Genomic DNA, 21,738 nt, shown 5'->3' on the forward strand with positions numbered 1-21,738 from the left:
AGGAGGAGTGAGGAAGGGACAGAGAGAGGGGGAGAGAGAGAATCCCAAGCAGGTTCCATGCTGTCAGTGCAGAGGCCAAAGCCGGACTCGAACTCACAAACCATGAGATCATGACCTGAGCCGAGATCACCAGTCGAACCCTTAAGAAACTGAGTCACCCAGGCGCCCCTACTTACTTTTTAAAACAAAATGTATATTGGAACAAGGGTAGGTGAATAAGTTGCTTTATGAATTTTTTACTCCTAGGCCCTGATGATCACCAACAGACTCACACTAAATGTTAATCAGCTGTAACGCGCCCCCCCCCCCATCCCTTACCCCACATTGTTAAATCCTTTTGCAAACAGAACCAGTAGCGGGATGTGATGACTCCTCTGAAGCCTTGCTACTCTTTTCCTGTTCCTCGAGGTGCCGTTTGATAGACGGTTCATCCCCACGTTCTAGATCCTTCTTCCTGTCATCAGAACTGCTTGTTCTGTACTCCATCTCCACAACATGGTGACATCATTACCCACTGAGAAGCTGCCTTAGCCAGGGCCTGAGTGATTGAAAATGTGACATCTTCCAGCCCGGTTATTTTAGTGAGATAGTTCTGGTGCTGTGGGAGGTCTAGCTGAGTGGACAGCCTCCAAGAGAAGACAGCCTGTGAGAGGTAGACCATTCTGCACCCCTCAGGTAACTCCATATAAGCAGTCCACTGATCCACTGCAGTGCCGGGAGGCAGTATGGAATAATAGCAGCACAGAGTGGAAACTGCTTTCTGCCTTTCTGAGAAGTCACAGTCTTTCAGGCTTAACCCACAAATCATGGTAAAAACCGCAATAGAAAGCAAAACTGATACATTTCAGAAATATCTCTTCTCCTCTACCCCCCCCTCCCACCCAGTCCCTCTTTCAACCATGAACCACATGTTTATTTCTTGTGTTTAACACAAACAGAAGCTCTGCTTTGGCTTGAAAAGTAAATCTACTCCCATACCTTGATACCATCCATCCACTTGGTTCCTCTCCTTTCGTACGCTCGGTGTATAAAGGAAACCTTGTTTGTCAGAATTATTTCATGAATACATTGCAGTGAAAAATGAAACACAATTCATTGAAGCTTTGGGGTATTAGGTGAGATCTTAGGCTTAAAATTTATATGAGCTTTTGTTTTCCCATTTGCAAAAATGGGAATAATAGCACCTACCTCATAAGATCGTTGCAAAGTTAATTAAATAAGATCATGCATACAAAGTCCCTGGCACAGTGCCTAGAACATAAGTAGGAACTGAGTACATGCAATCCCCTCTCTGGTTTCTTATAAAATCACAACGGATTTGGATGAGATTAGGGATGGGTTCATGGAAGAGATAATGTTTGAATAGATTCTTCAGGTTCAAGCATGGGTAGAATGGGATAATGGTGGGTTGAGAGAGACATGTTTAAAATGATGTGTAAGGTATATAAAAGCAGTAGACAGGGTTGCAAGCAGCAGAGACTAGAGGCAAGGCAAGAACTATTGTGTATTTTTTGCTTGGCTTTAGACACAGTGAAGGGGAAGGATGAATATTAGAAACATTATCAGAGACAACTCAGAAGAGTTACTGCTGTCTGGACTCAGGAATGGCTGAGTTGATGGCGTCTGGAAGATCTCGAGCTTGGTGGAGATTGGGAGTGAAATAGCACTATTGAATGGAAAAGACAGGGAAGATGTGTTGGGGGCTCTTTGGGGATGGGACTTAGAAAATAGTGGGCATTGGGTGACATTACATGAGATATTTAGGTATCTTAATATCTTAACTGAGATATTAAGTTGAAAGAGGAGGTGACAAAAACTAAAGTTTTGGTGGAATAAAACAACAACAACAACAGCAACTCCAGAATAAGAAGCAGGCCATCAGAGAAGATGCATTAAATAACACCATAGCATTGGATGAATTTCCTAGGCAGTGGAAGGGTTGAGATGAGAGTAACTTGGTTAAGGAGGGAGAAGAGGAGGCTGAATGGACAAAGAAGAATGAAAAGAGTACCCAGAAATGTAGAATGAGATTTGGAGAGAGAGCTCAGAGCAGAGGAGGTGTGGGTTACATAGATGGGGAAGTGAGGAATAACATCAAAGTAGCAAAGAGACCAAAGAGAACAGAAACCTGAAGAGAGCGTGGCATGGATTGAGTACCAGTACGACCAGAGTCTTTTCTTTTTTCCTACTCCCAACTTCTCTCTTTCTTGCCCATCATTAGTGTGGAGAGCATGACCAGAAAAGTACAAGGCCAGCCCCTGACCTTCCCTAAATTTCCTTTCTTCTGTGTGGTTTACAAAAGACCCTGAACTCTGTGACCTCAGGCAAAGTCTCTTAATCTCTGTGACTTTCAATCCCCTTATCCCAAATTGGAATCCTACTAACTTTCTTCCATACTTTTGGAAAGGTATGAGACAGGAATGCAGTCTAAGAATCTTTTCATCTAAAACTTTAGCAAAAGGAGAGACCACTGGTAAATATCAAGCACGTAAATAAATGGTTGCTAAAAAAGTGGTCTCTAAATCACCTATTTTTTATGGTTAGCAGATTTTTTTAAATTATAACTTTTTTTTTTGGTAAGCATAGTGACCTGTGTTAATGTTGTTATAAATACTCAGAATCTCTACAGGGAATTGAAGGTGTTTGTGCAGCATTCTGCCTCTTGATGTAATTGTCATTTGAACCTTAAATTATCTTTACTTTCATGCCTAGTTAGTAATCATTTGATTACATGATTACACAGAGTGAAAATAAACAGAGGCAAAGAGGCGGTTCAAGCCATTAGTTTCTTCTCAATAAAAATATTTCAGCTTGTTCAAAGCATAAACTAGAAACCTACAATATTCACAATGGTTAAAATGCTGCATCTCTGTACAGATGTTTCATTTCCTAAACTTTTAAGAGACTTTTTAGTCCTCAAGATCAATCATGAGAAAGTAATATTAGAGAAAATGTGAAATTTTAAAAGCAGTACAGGGGAAAGTAAAATCTGAGAATTGACCATGTATAAAGGAGGACACAGGTTTCACGTGTATGAAAGTTATTTGCATTTCTTAGAGTCCCAATAATTTTTAAGGATTATTTTTCAAAGGTTTTTTTTTTCCCCCCTTAGTTTTTTGAAGACAGACATAGATGGCAGTTCCTTACATTGTGGTCTAGTCACTATGAAAGGATGCAGGATCAGTGCATGTATTTAAACCATGCTGCCATTTCATCTTCAGTAGCAGTGCATTCTGGATTTTCTCCCTCCTTCCCCCAGTGTCTACTGTACATTAAGGAATTTGGACACATTTATACAAACCCTCATAGAATTCATGCTTAATCCCTGTTTTATATTCTTTTTTTTATGTTTATTTTTTTATTTATTTCTAGGAGAGAGAGAGAGACAGCGTGAGCAGGGGAGGGTCAGAGAGAGAGGGAGATACAGACTCTGAAATAGGCTCCAGGCTCTCAGCTGGCAGTCAGCACAGAGCCTGACGCGGGGCTTGAACCCACGAACCGCGAGATCATGACCTAAGCGAAAGTCGGACGCTTAACCGACTAAGCCACCCAGGCGCCCCCCCTGTTTTATATTCTTGATTGTTCATTTCTTATACACACACGTGTACACACACATTAGAGTGTATACTGGATAACTGTTATTACTCAGTTAAAAGAGGTATTAATGAATATAATTGTATATTTTTATATATTTATTTATATAAATATAAATAGTTTTCAGAGTCTTCNCACTCTTGCGTGACGATGGGAGCCATGTGGTGCTGTCTGCAAAACCAAAAGGAGTAGATATAATGCAGGCAGGTTCCCCCCTCTTGCCAATCTATAAAGTCTCTGTGGATCATAGTACTTCAGTAGTTTTGTAACTTTGCATTTGGCTTTGTATTCATATAGTGTTACTAGAAGAAACTTTTTATGGAGCTCATATTCCTTTTTTCTTTTTTGTTTTTTTTTTATTTTATTACTTATTATTATTTTTTGGTCCCAAGATTGTCAGGTAAGTACCTGATTCCTCAAAGTTCAACATCAAACTGTAGTCCAGAGGTTCAAACAGGAGACCTAGCTGTTCCCTGTTTTTAGGTTAGAGCTTAGCAGTCTCATTTTCTGTCCCCTAAGTATAGAACATTTCATCTGTTAAAGTCTCTAGATGTTTGAAAAGTGTGTGTGCTCTCTGGGCTTAGATGTTACTAAGTGTTCCTTGATTTTAACTTCTCCTTTTTTTTTTCTTTTTACTTTTAGATACGGGAAAATAGTCTCCACGAAGGCAATTTTGGACAAGACAACGAACAAATGCAAAGGTATCTTCCCTTGGATGATAATTTACGAAAGCTTTAGGGAAATGATGGCATTTTTAACCTGATCTTTGGTTTCAAAACTACCTCCATTTTATTAAATAGCAAGTTTTATGTGTCACCCAGTTCCTGTCTTGCACAATGTCAGCATATGTCTTTACATTTGTCCCTGGCCGACTTTTGGCTGGAAACCCCAAGCAGTTAGCAGTTTGCTAGAATCGCAGATCAGATGCTAGTGGCGCTAACGTGCAGGGTACTGCTTGGCGTTTAGCCTCTACTTTTAAAAGGGAAGTAAAGTTAGAAAATAGCTTTTCTTTCCTGAGCCTGAGGAGATTAGAGCTGCTTACTGAAGACCATTGGACTGCACTAAAGAACTGAAAAGATTACATATTGTGCAAATTGGCTCTATTAATTAGAATAGAGTAGTTTTAAGCAGTACTTAATTACATGTTTCAATACTCCCAATTGTTCTGTGCTGAATGCCTGTTGACAATATTGGCAGCGGGGAGGAGAGAACCATTTTCACTGACCAAATTGTAATAGGGAGGGGAGGTCATACCCCCCTTTGAAATATGCTGCTGCATTAATTTGATGCACTGACCTTCAGTTTTCCATGTAATTAGGATGAGCTCATCCAGCTCCATGAGCTGGGAGAGGAGGCGTCTACAGTAGGCAGTAGGCAGTGCTGACGCTCCCCCGGCTCTGACTTTTAATGATCCAGCATCTTAACAATGGGCATGTGATTTCTAGGAAAGGGGAAGAATGGAGTCAGCTGACTTTGAGTCTAACTACTGACCCCATGAATTGAAATAAGGTTGACAGGAATAGGCAGAGAAGGCAAATCTCCTCATTAATTAGACCCTATTTTTTCAAGTAGTGGTGATGGCTTTGCTTTAGCACCATTTGAGAAAGGGAAAGAATGTAAATGAACCCTATGGTAAGGCCTTGCCTTAGAAGCCAGCCATTTCCTTTCATCTAGACGTGAAGTGGTTCATTGTATTTGACTCTTCTTCAAAGCTCCTAAATGTAAAGAAGCTATTGTGGCCAGTATCTGAGCCCCTGTTGAAGCAACATAGCACATTAAGACAGTTTTGCCTGGGGACAGTGAATAAAGCAGTGCTTTATGTAGAGAGGTACTCAATAAATATTTTAAATGAATTAAACTAGAGGGAGTCAAATTGTAGACTGAAATGTTTACATTTAGTTGCCAAGGTTAGTGTTACTTCCCATGTTTGTAAATGATTTGGGAAAGCGGGGACACAGGAAAAAAGATCTTTAGTTTTATAGAGCAAAATGAGTTCTTGGAGGCATAAAACAGGAAGCTGATCTCAAACATTTGTTTCAAACTGAGAGAGAAATCACAGTAGACAAGTGCTTTTATGGCTTTAGCCTATCTTTCCTCCCATCCCCACCCCCCCAAAAGGAATCTTACATGGCAGATCAGTGTGTTTAAAATTAGCAAAGCTGCCCCGGTTAAGTTAGGGTGAATTCCTCACCACACCCCTGCACTGACAATTCCTGTGTATTTATTATACGCTCTTCTCCAATGAGAACCTATTCCCAGGAAACCAAAATGCAAAGTAAAAATGGGTGAGGATAAGTCAGACCAGTGAGAAAATAAGAGTAAGAGCAGGATACCTCCGGTTACTACAGAAATGGCCTGTGTTTCCTAATAGCCAAAGCAAAAATAGAAAACATAGCTATTCTCCTGGATCAGTCCCTACAATGTGGAGGAAAATCCAGGAAGCAGGACATTCCTGGGTCTGAGAGCTGAGGAAACTCCCCCTGGGGCCCCAGTGTGAGGGTGTTGTGTTACTTAGTGAATCTCACCTTCAGATATATCTTTATACATATTTATATAATGAAACCCATAGAACCTGTAGCTCAAATTTGCATACTCTTATATTTTACTTGAAAGTAATATAATAGAGAAAATGGGAATTGGCACACGATTGCCTGCCTACCTGTTACATTTGTTTTAAAGCAAATATTTATGAAACAGCTATGTGGTTAGAAAAGGATGTAAACAACTAGCATGCAACCATTATGGATTTTTTCCTAATAAGAAAATAACGGATAAAATAATACTAAGAGTACTTGACTGGTGATAAGTTCAACCACAGTTACATCAAAACTGAGACTGTCTATCTCTTGTGATTTATTGGTAACAACAGAATTGTGCGGAGGACACACTTAAGTATCCAGGAGTAGGAGTTACATCATTTCATTGTAGTTGGGTATTCATTTATGGCCTCCTCAAGTTGTGTTTGGTAATAAAATAGGTGCGGTAGTGAGAGAGGATGGGCCAGTGTGTATGCCCATGGAGGGATACATATTAGCATTAACTACAGGTTTCTACAAAAAGCTCAGAATGTGTTGCACCTAATTTCTGATGTGGCAGTTGCGTAGCATTCTCTGCTTTTCCCTGAGCCAGCTCTTCTTTTTTCCAACCTGGCTATTTCTCCACTGTCTAAATCAAATTAGGCTTTAGTTCAGTGCCATTCCAAGTAATAGAAGGAAGCTGCTTCTTATTTCATTCAGCTTTAACTCAGCTCTCCTGCAACATCTATTTCTATAATTGATGGTTTACTCTGTTCCATTATAACTTGTTTTGTTACCAGACAATATTTTTGGTACTAATAGTGCACGCTGACCTTTGAGCCTTTTCCAAACTTTGTGTTTGGCCTGTTGATCTGTGTGTTTGTCTGTTTTGGCACTAGGACTTCACTGTCTATTCTATCTTTACAATATCGATATGTAAATGATAGGACTGGCTCTTCTTCTGTGCAGCCTCCAAACAGTGTTTTTGGTTTTCAAAATACTCTTATTCATTTAAAATTTATTTTATACTAGGTTTGAGTTCCAGTAAAATCTCTGTTGGTATTTTTGCCTGGTTACCCTGATCTTTTAAGCAGTGCGTTAAATATAATGTAGCTTTTTCTCAATAACTTAAGAGGGATCACAGTGAAAAATCAGCGATTGCCTATTTTAGTACAGTGATACTCACTGGATTGTGTGAAATGAATGGAGCTATTGCTCTTTCACTGAATTAAGTGCTGTTCTTTGTATAGTTTTCCTCTTTTATTGCTTATTGCTAGTTTTCACTGGTAAGTACCATCCACATGCTGCTTTTGTGGCAGCCCTACCCTTAGCCTGACCCCCACCCCCATTTTCCTGCTTTTGATATGTTGTGACCAAGGAGTAGCTGACCAGCTTATTAAAAATGTTTCTAAAGCTATGGATAAATGAGCTTTAAACCAGAGCCTCTTTTGGGAGGTTATTTGTTTGTTTTTATGTTTTGTTTTTAGGCTCTAGAGCATGAACTGCTAAAACAGCTCTTTTGGATATTTAGAGGCATTTTTACCCCTTTCTTTAAGTGGAGGGGGATCACGAGGTGTATTTTAAGTAAATAAGTAATCATATTTTTTTTTAATATCTTTTTTTATTATTTATTTCTAGGAGAGAGAGAGAGACAGCGTGAGCAGGGGAGGGTCAGAGAGAGAGGGAGTCACAGACCGAAACAGGCTCCAGGCTCTGAGCTGGCAGTCAGCACAGAGCCCGACGCGGGGCTCGAACCCACGAACCGCGAGATCATGACCTAAGCGAAAGTCGGACGCTTAACCGACTAAGCCACCCAGGCGCCCCAAGTAATCATATTTTTAATCAAGTACTTAAACTTAGATTATTTTATATTTGGGGTATTCAGTGGTTATTCTTAATTTATTTGAAATATACAGTTTAGAGGTGCCTGAGTGGTTCAGTCAGTTAAGCATCCAGCTTCGGCTCAGGTCGTGGTCTAGTGGTTCATGGGTTCGAGCCCAGCATCGGGGTCTGTGCTGACAGCTCAGAGCCTGGAGCCTGCTTCGGATTCTGTGTCTCCCTCTCTCTCTCTGCCCCTACCTGGCTCGCACTCTGTGTCTCTGTCTCTGTCTCTCTCTTTCTGTCTCTCAACAATAAATAAATGTTAAAAATAAGACACAGTTTATAGAATAAACATTTTTGTTTCTGTCATTTCTTAAGTTCTGTAGGATTGTGCCATCTTTCTCGCCAAACCATTAGAAATGCTAATTCTCTGAAGTTTATTTTTTCCCTTTTTTTTTTTTTTTAACTTTGGTTGGTTAACTGACATGTCTTTTTTTTTATCTTCCAGTAAGTATAGGACACCTGAGAAAAGGGAAACTGTTCTGTTTTGTTTTTGACTTTGAAGGGAAATTTGTCTAGCTCATGAGCCACGACGGTGAAAGACAGCCAGAGGAGGACACTGCATTGCAGCTGTCAGTGCCAGACACCTGTCAGAACGTCAGGGTTTCGTTTCTGCCACCCACACCGGAAACCAAATAGAGTCATTTTTTTTGCTCTTTACATTATTACAAAACAATGGCTTAATAACGAAGTGTGTTTTGCATTTCAGGTTATGGTTTTGTCGACTTTGACAGTCCTGCAGCAGCTCAGAAAGCTGTGTCGGCCCTGAAGGCTAGTGGGGTTCAAGCTCAAATGGCAAAGGTGAGTTGAGAGCCAGACGTCACTGCTCTGGTCACTAGCTTTGCTTCCAAAGCCTGGCATTGGTGCTTTGCCTGTTACTGTGAACATCTTCCTTCCATCTCAGCCAGCCTGGGTCAGTTCTGGACACCTGTCCTGTGGCCCCACAGCCTCAGTAGTACTTTCAGCACACTGGAAGCTACAGATGCTATTTGGAAGCTGTACACAAGTCAGAGATTTTTAGACACTTATTTATGGGTTAGAAATCTCCTCTTTAGTAGTTCTACAGTGACTTTACTCAAGGCGTGTTTCCAATGAACTTTTAGCATTCCAGATGAAGAATATTGTTGAAGTGAGATTTATGCCCCAGTCTTTTTACTGCCCAAATGGAAAGTTGGGTTATGTTATACTTGGTACCTATAGTGCACTTATTCAGAAATTCATATAATTATGTGCATTTTTTTCCATTTGTGGTCCTTGAATTGCTGTTGGAAATATTTTCAAGCCTGAAACTCAGCAATTTGATATTCTGTATATCCTTTTCAAAAGATCAATAATTTTATAATCTCTGGCTTCTTGAAGTACAAAGGAAAGCAATTTTGTGCTGTCTGCTGCTACTTCTGACTAGTAGCATGTGATCATTCCCTCAGGGGCATTCCCATTTCCAGAAGGAAAAAAGATTTATAGAAGTTAAAGGGTTCTAGTAAAGAGATACATTTACCTGGACTCAATCAACATCATGAAAGACTTCAGGAATTACTAAAAGGGATCACCTTCCAAAGTAGTCCTGGACTTTTAACATTTTTAAAGCTTTGAATTGAGTTGGACATATTTTTTAAAGTTTATTTATTTACTTTGAGAGAGAGGGAGAGAGAGAGAATTCCAAGTAAGCTCCACACTGTCAGCACAGAGCCTGACACAGGGCTCAAACTCGTGAGCCACGAAATCAAGTCACTTAACTGACTGAGCCACCCAGGTGCCCCATATTTGGACATAAGTTGGACATATTTTAGATTTTCTTGAACCCTAGAGTAAGACGTTGAAATAAACTGAGGGGTGCCTGGGTTGCTCGGTTGGTTAAGCATTCAACTTAGGCTCAGGTCAGGAACTCACAGAGTGTGAATTCAAGCCCTACATTGGGCTCTGTGCGAACAGCTCAGAGCCTGGAGCCTGCTTCAGATTCTGTGTCTCCCTTTCTCTCTCTCTCTGTCTACCCACCCCCCCACACAGCTTGTGCTTTCCCTCTCTCAAAAACAAACATTAAAAAAAAATAAACCGATAGTATAATATTAAGCATCATGATTTTCAGATATTTTGTCCATTCTATAGAGTAATTCCCTGTGGCATTATTGAAAAATCATGATTATGAGGATTTTAAATATATTTCATTGTGTCTGTGCAGTACCTGTGTTGTACAATGATTTACAGAATGTATAACCTGTAAACAATGGATAACTGTACATTTTACAATCAGGACTTTCAAGGCACAGTCAAAAAAAAAACAACTCTATGTTTCCCTCTACTCTGTCCGTTTCCTCTATTCTACAAAGTTCCTGCTTCCTCCTGTCATGGATAAAATCCAGGGCAGGTCCCATGACTTTTCTGGCCACTCTCGTTATCTTAAAAAGTCCCTTCCATTGCTTCTTTCATTCCAGGTCTTTCTGATTAATTTTTTCAGTAGAATGCCTCTTGATTTTTTATATCCAAACATCACAGAACTATCTTTTGACACATTTTCAGCCATTTCTAAATGTACTTGCACCAAACAATACGGTGTCTTAAACAAGATGTTGTATAGGACGTCTCAAGTTACATTCTAAATACAGTTTGTAAAATGTCAGGCTCAAACGTAGAGGTTTTAAAAACTGCTGAGACTCGGCAAAAGAGATCTGTGTCTCGGGTGTCACTGGTGGTAAAAGAAGTCACAGCTTACACAGCAGTTGTCTGCTAACAATCGTATTGATTACTTGGTGATCAGGAAGCAATGTTTTAAAGGTTATATCCCAATATAGCCATCTATTGTGTGGGTATGTACATACACATGTATTTAAGTTACATTTCAGGAAATTATAGAAAAATAGGAAAATAAATATTTAATTACATTTTAGGAAATTGAGGGTGGTGATTAATGTGTAATACATTATGTTTTTTTTTTCTTATTTGAAATAATGTGGAATGGGATCCTGGTTATTAACATTTTGATGCTGAACAACTGATTTTTAAGAACACATTACTGTTGTTACATGTATGATGCCTGTAATTTAAATGTCCAATCCTGATGGGGTTTTGTTTCTTTGGATTTTTTTTTTTTTTTGGATGATACTTTGAGTATCCCATTGAAGCTTCTCCCTTTTTCAAGCTCAGGTCTACTCTTAATTTGTAAGCGTACAGCAGGACATGAGCATGATTAGTTTCTCTCCTGTTTCCGAAACTTGTTTTTCCTGCACTTCCATCAGCTAGCTAGCTGTGATTTCTTTTCTGCTCCCCGCCCCCACCTCCTACCCACCCACCCTTCGCCACTTTGGAACGTGGTATAGGGCGGGAAAGTTTCTTGACCTGACAGTGGTGTAATCTGGTATTGATTTCTCTGGCCAGACAGAGAGCTGATGTTTTCCTTCGTGGAATGCTTTGGGAGGTTTTCAGAGATCTCTTATACCACCACTATCACCTCTAATTGATCTTTCTCCTGTGGTTCCTCGAAACTGGTGAATATATGCCTCAGCTACTGATATTCTAAGGGTCTAACTTCAGCCCCTTTCTGCTGGGACCTCCTTGCCCTTCAAGGCTGCCTTCTTGGAAGGATTTAACACAACCCTGAGCCAGCTCTACCTTGCATGGCCCACATCTGATCTGCGTTTGACAACTGTCTGGGAGAATAGGTACTTACTAACCACACTTCTGTCCCCCTTCAACCAGCCTCTTGCCTTTTAGATTCCTCAGGTTTAAGTCGGACATTGATCCATGGTATCTACCAAGCTCACGGCACACAGATCAAGCCTCCTGCGTGGTTTGTTCAAGCCTCTCTTGCTTGACTCGCAGTGATAGGGAAGCAGCCCACATGGTGAGACTCAGAACACATCAGCATTTCTCTCCACATACGTGTTCATCCTCAGCCTCTCTAGTCTCTCGTAGCCAGACGGAGGTGGGTGGCCAGCTAAGCATCCCAAACCCGTTCTCAGCGGCTCTCTTTAGGTTGTCTAGTTTCTCACTCTGGAATGTCGGAGTGCCAACAGTTGTTCTGTGGCTTCTGCTGCAACCAAGTTAGAAAGAGAGCTATTTAACAATCTGTTACAAATGCAGAGGCCTTCTTTTAAGGCAACCCTAAGAGCACTTACCTAGGCATCTTTTCAGTGCCAGTGACACTAAGCAGTGTGGTCTATGAAATAGCCACTGTTTTCAAGGACTCTTTACACCGCAGTTAGTCAGAACTGGAATGGGCATAGATTGGCACGTGTCAGCAGTGCACCCGCATGCCACTTTCCTGGGGACTGATAACGAGCACCGTTCAAAGGACTCCTTAGGAGACTTGGGTACTGTAAACTGGCGGGGAAAAGTGATCCCTCTCTACGTCACCTGTCGGGAGGGAACAGTACACAAGTTCAGTGACACTGGCAGTGTGCCAGCATCCTGCATTTTATGAATTTCTGAATTTCTTTAGGTCTCTGTAGAAAGACGGCGTTTCCTGGACCTGATTTCTTTTTTTATTTTATCATTAAAGTTACAGAAGGTATTTTAAATGCTAGAGGATCCATTGTTCTGTACTGTGGCACCATGGATTTGAGCATCTGGAATTGACTTCATTCCTTTATGCTCTCTGGATAAAGGAGCACCTGGCATCCACCTTCTGTGGAGACAGTTTTTAAAAGATGTTAAGGTCTGGCTCCCACGTCGAGTGATAAGGGACCCATTGCCATCCACTTTTTGTTAGTGAATGAACCAGGATACGACCTAAGGTTTTGAAACTTCACATTGCCACATATTGAAGTCTTGCTTTCTTATGTAATTAGAAAAAAATTAAGTGCATTCCAGGGAAGTCAGGGTGGGGGGTGGCATAGGGTTCAGGGTGAGGGAGCACATACTATTGTATGACAGATTGGGTACCTGGGTTGAAAAAGGACTCCACAGATTCTCCGAAGTGAAGTGCGAAATTGAAAGTGCAGAGCATTCAGCAGCAGAGATGGGTTCTTATTCATGTTTTAACTTTCAGTACCTTTCTTGGTACCTGGCATAGGGTAGATATACTAAATGTTTGCTTTGTTGATGATCAGAGAAGGCAACTAAGTGAGAGAAAAACTTTCTAGCTTGAGCAGATAGTGACAATTAAGAATGGAACATTTAAAAATTATGTTTATTGAGCTCTGTCTATAGAGTACCCTGATGAAACGTATCAAAAGGTTTTCCCAAAGGCTCAAGGCCATTCCTATTTTTGTTAAACTTGGCTTTGTTTCAGATTTGTTTGTTGTAGAAGACTCAGAGTCAATAAAGAGAAGAGAAAATTTCAGATACCAAGCTAAAAAGACTTAACAACAAAATCAACGTTGGTCATATCTGTTAATAGAATGACTTCTCTAGGCTGAAACTTTCAGCAGTACCTCTTAAGGCTTGCTGGGAGTCAGCAGATCATCATATGTTCTTTGCCTGGTGGTAAGCTAGCACATTCCCTCCCCCACCCCCCAAGTAAATAGGCAGTCAAAGGAACAGGGATTTAATCCCCCTTCCACAGAGTCTACCATGCTTCAGGCAGTTTGCATTCACATGCCTGTAAGCAGCTCTCAGCTGGTTGGTGAACCTATTCAGTACAAGGGAAAACAGATGTCTGGTCTTCCTGCCAAGTCCCTTTCTTGCATTTTAGGAACCATTCCACATGCACAGGGAGGTTTTTGTTAATTTCTTTCAGATGATGACTGAGTGCTTTACACCACGCAGGACCTCTGAGCCCTGCTTTTCTACTCAAGTGAACATTAGTGGCCATTTATCCCTCTCATGGCCAATGTGGGAGCTAGTTTTCTACTTGTTAGAGAAGCCATTGAACCTTTTCCATGCCTAAGGATGGATATAAAGAGGCCTATTGGCCACACTTTATGTTTGGCCACCCATAATTTACAGAATAATTGTTTTTTGAGACATAACATTGTATGCAATAAAACAGAGTTATGGTTGTCACTGATTTTATAGAAACTAAATTACCCTCATTCAAGAACCACTCCCCACTCACTGCAAGTATTATATATTCCATTCACTATGAATGTGTGGTAATTAGGGTACATGGACACTTTGGGGATTAGATATTTTTGTGGCCAGTGCTGCCAGCCTGGAGTTTCTTCTCTTTTCTTTTTTCTTTCTTTCTTTTTTTTTTTCTAACTATTGCAACTTTGCAGTTAATGTTTGCAGGATAAGTTGACCATTTGAAAAGAAAAATAAGTAACATTAGCTTTAAAGATCATCCCAAATGAAAAAACCTAATTGAGTTTGCTGTTGAAAACAAATGCATTAAAAGCATAGGAAATATTTATTTGTGTTTAGTCTCCTTTAGCTCACTGTTTATCAATGAATGAGTTAAAACAAGCTCAGTTTCTTTCTGGATTCTGATTTTAGTGCTTATTTTTTTCTTCAACGGTAAATTTTCAGGTTGAATCAAGACTTTGAAGAATGTAATATTTTAATCATAGAAGCAACGCATAGAAGTATTTCTAAATACTTTAGAAAGTATTTTGTACCTACATTGTTAATCCTTTTAAAAATACTTCACATATGACAAATTCTCCTCTGAACATTCTTAAATATTAGTCATTTAATTGTTGTAATGTATAGAAAAGGCCCCACAACATATTTATGGTATATGTTTCTTATGTAACATTTTTTATGCCATATCTTTGCCCAGGGAGGGTTTTAATTCTTTTTAATTAGGGGGTTCCCAGCTTTATTCTGAATCCAACTGAGCATGATTCAGAGATTTTTCTCATAAGATAGGTTTGATTATATCATTTCTTTGCATTCATGCTGCCAAAACCTCCCCATTTGTCAGACCGTGGCTTTCTAACTGCAGTTCATGGACGGCAGTCCCTCCTTCTTCCTGTCTCCCCCTCCCCCACCCCAGTACATGAAATCACAGGATAAACATGGCTTATCTCCCCAGAGTATCAGTATTACTTGAAAATATGAGATCAGAAATATTGTCTCTATACTAAAACAAACCTAAATAGTTAGGGAGTAGATTGCAACGTTTACATGACATTTACATGACCTTTTTTTTTTTTCTTTTAAGATACAACACAAGGCTTCAAAACAATTTTGCACTCCGGCAAGGTTACTTTAGCCTTTGCCTGGCGACTGACTCCTCAGGATACATAGCCCTTCTTGCTGTTAGCAGCGCTGAAATGGAAAAGTTTCAACAGCAGTAACTGACCAAATAGAATCAAATTCTTTAGAAAGCCTTTCGCAATCTGATTTCAGCCCCACGATTTCTGTTTGTTTCTCAAGTCTTAACTCCGTGTCATGCCCTCCGGAAAGTCATCACTGTCTCCCCAAGACAAGTTCCCCCACCCGTCCTCCATTGTGATTTGTATCCATCTCTATCATAGCACTTATTACATGTGTTTCTGTCTCTCCTACTTAACTGTAAGTAGCTGGAAGATGGGACTGGAGTCAAGGCTATTTTATGCGAGTCTGGATGCTTGAGATGTGCAGTACACATCATTTGTAGCCCCCATATGAGGCTACGGGGCTCATCAGGACCAACCCTCAGAGGACTCCATCTGTACTGGCCAGTTAAGGACCAGACTTCCACAGGAACAAATAGAGTCTTGGGCACCGCAGGAAATCTTCAGGGACTTGGGAGGGTAGAGCCCACATGAGATAACTATCCGGGAGCTGTGCAATTAGTTGTGCAGATTTGGCGGAGGTAGTAAGTGAAATGGAAATAAGGAGAGAACATTTTCTTTCTCCCCCTGCTTCAGAAGCGTTTGAAAACTTTTTTTTTAACTTTTATTTTTTTATTATTTTTTTATGTTTTTTATTTCTGAGAGAGACACACACACACATACACACAGCATGAATAGGGGAGGGTCAGAGAGAGAGAGGGAGACACAGAATCTGAAGCAGGCTCCAGGTTCTGAGCTAGCTGTCAGCATAGAGCCCGAGGCAGGGCTCCAACCCAGGAACCACGAGATCATGGCCTGAGCCGAAGTCGGACGCTTAACCGACTGAGCCACCCAGGTGTCCCATCATTTGAAAACTTTTAATACCTAAGACCATTTTGCTTTCCCTTGTATTTTCAAACACTTTATCTGTTACTGTTTTGCATTTATTAAATCACCTTCCAACTTTTATACATTATAGATATAAAGATAGGTTTTGTTCAGCGTAAGATAATCAGTGGTTCCACATTGAGCTGATCTAATTTCAGCTAAAAGCAAAGATAGTTAGCATTTTGTTTAGTCTGTGAAGGGTTAACGAGGTTAAGTATTTGGCTTGCTAGTGAGCATTTGAAAACTTTTCATTTTTTTTCTTGGATCCACCCACACTGACACACCCCAGGGACACCCAGGCCAGGAGCTTGCACTGCACACCTTTGGGACTGGCCTGGTTGCATGCTCCTGCCAGCTGTCAGAACCGCGAGGTCATGGGACAGTACTTTTTGCCTGTAGTTTCTCCAGATTCGATAACTTGAATGCTTGGGAATACCAGAGCATTTGCCATTTCCTAGGATACCAGACTGTTATTTTAAACCTTACCAGGTAAGTATAGCACAAAAGGTCAATGTTCACTTTACTCCAGATTACATAAAAAGGACAGGTTTCATTTCAGGTTTAATTAAGGAGAGGATAAATTTAAAAGTAGAGACTTTTGTACAATTCAGATATGTATATGTTTCAAAGTACTGTGCATTTTAGAAATCTAAAATATGAGTGTGCTGTTCTGTTGCCTAATGCTAAAATATCAATTAATGACTACTAATCGCCTATTAAAGAAAAGTCATAAGCCTGCTTAGTTCAGTATGTCAAGATATACTTGGTTAGTAAAATCAAAGGGAAGACGGATTTAAAATTAAGACTATTCTAATCTTAGAATTGCAGAAGGGACTTCTAACTTGGTCAGAAAATATTCTAGTTGTCATATAAGCTTTTTCTGTGATGATTTAACACCGTACTCTTAGTATATAAATATACCTAGCAGTTACTGGTTCTCAGAAAATTCAGTGGCGTATCTTTGGTTTCAGCTGATTCTGTCTCAGTAAAGGAAAGGTGAGTGGGAAATGATCGAATTATTGCCTCCTTAAACTTTCATATGTATATGAATTACCTGGAAATCCTGTTAAAATGCAGCTTCTGATTCTGTGGGCCTGGGACGGGGCCTGGGATTCTGCATTCCTAACAGGCTGGCAGGTAATCCCAACACTGCTGGCCCCTGGGTCATTTGAGGAGCAAGGATTTATCAGAGCTCTCTTCCCCCATCTACTCTTGAGTTCGCCTCTATGCAGATTCTCAAGTTTGCTCTGCCTAGAGTTTATCATTTTATATGTCTTTGAGTTTACTTGTCTTTGTGAATTTACGGGCTCTCCTTTCCCCATTGGTGATCACAACTCAAAAGTAAGCAGTAAGGACGCTGCCATGGAGCAGAGGAGGGGAATTGAGACAAAGCCCCTCTGGACTTTACATGCCTTGGTTCAGAATCTGTTATCTGTCTCTGGACTGTTGTTCACAGTAATACCCTTGTGTGCACTAGTGTGCCTGAAATGGACTCCTAAAAATAGTAGTGGAGGAGAGGTTGGTTATTTTTGGGAGCACTGCAAACAGCTGAGTGTGGTTCCATGAGGGCTTCCTCTCCAGCTCCGCAGCGCGTGCCAGCACTTCCACCCCCAAATCCGCTAAGAACGACTCAGTGGAGTCGTGCCCGACCTGCACAGATTGCCCAAGCTTCAGACACTGTTTTCAAGTGTCCGAGGTGACCTGGGTGTCCTGTAGCTCCCGCGCTGTCTCTAGGTAGCGATCTAAAAGGACCTGAGCAGAGAGTGCTGAAGAAAAGTGTGTTTAACGTAAATACTTCACTTCAATTAGAAATTAACGGACAATTCTCTGTTCTGTTTTAGCAACAGGAACAAGATCCTACTAACCTATATATTTCTAATTTGCCACTGTCCATGGATGAGCAAGAACTTGAAACTATGCTCAAGCCATTTGGACAAGTTATTTCTACAAGGATACTACGTGATTCCAGTGGTACGAGTCGTGGTGTTGGCTTTGCTAGGTAAGCACGCTGCTCTGTCTTTATCATGTCAGTGACAATAGCTCTGCTAAGTTTCCCACAAAATAAAAGTTGAGCAAGAAAAGAGAAGAGCCAGGGGTCTGGGAGCCAGTTCTACCATGAATTTAAATGTGTAGTTTTGGTTTGTAGTTTTTCCAGATCTTTTGGAAGTTCATTAGGATTCTTGAACCTGAGGACACTAAATATTCGATGACTTGGGGCAAGGAAATGCCACATGAGCAATAGTTTTGAAAATATGTATTCTTCATGTTTTGATTTATTAGAACAGGCTGCCATAACTTCTTAAAAGTAACAGTCACAGGTTCCTAGATTTCATAAATAAGTTGGTGTGGCTTTTTCTTATTCAGTGGAAATTTGGTTCATCATAAAGCTAATTAATTAGATTATTTCAACCATTCAGAAAGGAAGACAATAATTGGAGACCTAACCACCAATTACTACACCAGTTGTAACATTTTACAATTTTGCTTCAAATTAGTTTTTTTAAGAAGTATGTGACAGATACATCTAAAGTGCTTTCCCTTCAAGCTTTTTTTTTTTTTTAGTTTTTTTATTTTGAAAGAGAGAGTGGGAGCACAAGCAGGGGAGGGGCAGAGAGAGAGGGAGAGAGAGAGAGAGACAGAGAATCCCAAGCAGGCTCCTCACTATCAGCACAAATCATGTCCTGAGCTGAAATCCTGAGTCGGGACGCTTAACCAACTGAGCCACCCAGGGGCCCCTTCCAGCTTATTTTTATAATTTCCCCCCCCAGAAAGGATACTTTAGTGTATTGATTAATTTGGTTTCTAACAGAAAAATCCTAAACAGGAGGACCTTTGATTTTTGACATAGTTCTAATCTGAAAGCCCATGTACAAAACCTGATTACATTATTAAGGAACCTGATCACACTGTGCAGGAACACGTAAGGTCAGTATCTTTCAATGTGCTGACATTTTTTTTTTTTTTTTTAGTTTTTTTTTTTTGAAGAAAAATTGCTGGCATTTTACTTTCATATGCAGTATCCTATTTGGTGACCATCACATCTCCTACAGACCTGTGAAATCAACACAGACAGCATTATTTACTGTTTTCCATGTAAGGAAATTGAGTCAAAGAAGAGAGATTTGCATTTTCACCAGATTTCCAAGCACTCAGTTCTTCTGGCTTTTAGTTGATTGCTTTTTCTGTATAGCCAGATAACTTTAAAGTAAAACTAAAATTTCTACAGGTGGAAAGTCACCAAAACTTGCATTTCTAGTGTACCCTTCATTGTTTCAAAGGTCCAGGGGAAACAGTGAAAATATTAGCACCATCTAAAAATCCTCCCCTCTGTGGGTTTTGGAAAGCAGATGAAGTAGTTTTGGTTTTGTATCCAAAGATGGAGCCCAATTAAATTCTGTTGCTTTTTAAAACTATTACTACCCATTAAAACCAAGATGTCACTCTATGGGTAGTCTAGGACTGTGGTGCATTTTGAATAGGTTATTCAGTGTTTCTTCCATTTAGAAAAAATAAGTCAAAATAATATAATTTCTTTGAAATGTTTCTCAAATGTTTTTAGCCACCTGCAGATGGTGGCTAATAAATTGTAAAGTTAGGCTCCATCCTCCAGTTACTTCTCTGAAGCCAGGATGACAAAAAAGGTTCATAACTGACTTCACTAATTTAATTTTAAACCTAAAGCTAACGTAAAACCATACAAGGAGTGTCCTGTGATTTTCACTCGTTCTTATCATGACTTTTGAGTATCTGCCTTTGTGAATATATAAAAGGAAAAGGTCATCAAATGACTAATATTCTAGCAGCAATAATAAATACAATAGTATTTTGAACTGGTATTTCTATTTTAATTCAATATCATGACCAAGAAAGCTAATGTGTATCGATTGCCAATTTTCCAACAAGTAGGAAAAAATTACACATTTGATGTGCTTGATATTAAACATCTGGGTATAATTTATTTCTTTTATGATTGAGAAGATGTACTCTGTGGATATCAGTTTTCATTTTATTACAGAAGTACCATAAAACAACCAGATAAAAGAATAAACCCAATGTTTCTTATTCACATTTTTGCTAAGTTTCATTTCTATCCAGTAAACCTATAAGAGTGTGCTCACATGCACAAAACCAAGTGAAAACTTAAGAGATCTCTAAATGTGTGTTTTATTTTTATGGATGAATAGGATGGAATCAACAGAAAAGTGTGAAGCCGTTATTGGTCATTTTAATGGAAAATTCATTAAGACACCACCTGGAGTTTCTGGTATGTTGTTTATCTAAAATTTTATCAGTAGTTTTTTTATGTAATATATGTATAATTTTAGCACATGCTGTATCAAGAACCAAATACTTCATTTAGCTCTTAAAACTTTTTTTGATCCTGAAAATAAGACTTAAAAATGCATCTCTTCCAGACATTGAGTGTTTAAATATGAATGGAAGCCATCCTAGTGGGAGGAGGGTCTGACTTGTAGAAGCCCCTCCTTCTCTAGTGGACAGGCCATCCTGTAACCCCCATCTCACCACCACCATCCTCAGTAAGTCTTGTGTCCTGCAGTCTTGTCCGCTGAGGGCCGTGGTACTTTCCACCTCCACTCCTGCCTTTCTTGTGGAAGCTTTCAGCATGTGTCACCCTGCACCCCTTATAGAGCCTGGACCTCAGGGCCTACAGCCCTTCTGCCCACTCCTTTCTAGCCACTTCTCCCACCTCCCTGCCTTGCGTTATCCTGACTAGGAATACCACACTTCAGGAGCTTTTCATTCCAAGATCACTCTCATTATAGCTCCCACTATACCTGATCCAAAACACAGAGGGATCCTTCTTGACCTCTTTTCCGTCCCCACCAAATCTCACTGCCATTCTTAAAGGCTAAAATCATTTCTTTAGCAGTATCTTAACTTCTCTCGTACCGGTACCTTGGTCACACCTGCTTTGCAGTAATGCTAAACCTGGATTAATTCTACAGGTTCAATCCTCTTCCTGTTCAATCCAGGCAGGTAAAGGTCGTCTCCAGCATGACCAGAGCCCCAGCATCACTGGTGCTCACTCAGTGTTCTCATCCTTCCCTGGCAGCAGTCCCCACCAGCCTGCTCAATTTGTCCTTAACCCCGTCAACTCTTGAGCAGAGACTTCACTTCTTACTTGACAAGTAAAATTGAGATCACAGATGGAAACACCGTCAACTTCCTGCCTCCTCACAACAAGGAGAGAGAGCATCCCCATCCCCATTCTTAACTCTTTCCTTCCCTGAAGTCCCAAGAACAAGGGGTCCCAAGCTATGTCCTTGATCACATCCCATCAGGACCTTGCTCTGCCAGATAGCCCTTCCCTCTCTCATAATTTCAAAGTCTTTTGCCTATATTATTTTTTTTTTCAAAAAAACCAAATACCTTTATTTTCAATTTATAACATCTCTGGCATGACTAATTGGTGGAGAAATGCGAGAAAATCGACAAAGAAACAATACTAGGAACATAAATTGTGACCATTACAACAACAGGCATTTTTTAAAATCACAGAATACAGAGAACAAAACTATGAACTAGGCCAATACATTTTAAATTTTAAATAGTCTACTAGAAAAATCTATCCATTTCTGTTTGAGATCATTCAGGTGTCTCTGATCTTGAAACTGAATTAAACACTGTTTCTCTCTAGCCCATTCTCACATAAATCTTTTAAGAGTGTAGTTCCCATCTCTGCCTTACATTCACACCTCAGC

At 40.0% G+C, this 21,738-nt stretch overlaps 1 protein-coding gene across 4 annotated transcripts in view; it reads left to right on the plus strand.

The window, feature by feature from the left end:
* Positions 1-21,738, plus strand: part of RBMS1 (RNA binding motif single stranded interacting protein 1) — an 89,700-nt gene that overhangs the window by 44,088 nt on the left and 23,874 nt on the right. For all 4 annotated transcript variants that reach the window (XM_077761007.1, XM_077761008.1, XM_077761005.1 and 1 more), the window contains exons 2-5: positions 4,237-4,295; positions 8,701-8,792; positions 17,857-18,014; positions 20,200-20,279. In XM_077761007.1, coding sequence (XP_077617133.1) covers positions 4,237-4,295; positions 8,701-8,792; positions 17,857-18,014; positions 20,200-20,279 — 389 coding nt within the window. The remainder of the gene's footprint in view (positions 1-4,236; positions 4,296-8,700; positions 8,793-17,856; positions 18,015-20,199; positions 20,280-21,738) is intronic.

Source organism: Crocuta crocuta, unplaced genomic scaffold (genome assembly GCF_008692635.1).
Source record: "Crocuta crocuta isolate KB4526 unplaced genomic scaffold, BGI_CrCroc_1.0 scaffold153, whole genome shotgun sequence".
In the NCBI taxonomy this organism is placed as follows: Eukaryota; Metazoa; Chordata; class Mammalia; order Carnivora; family Hyaenidae; genus Crocuta; species Crocuta crocuta.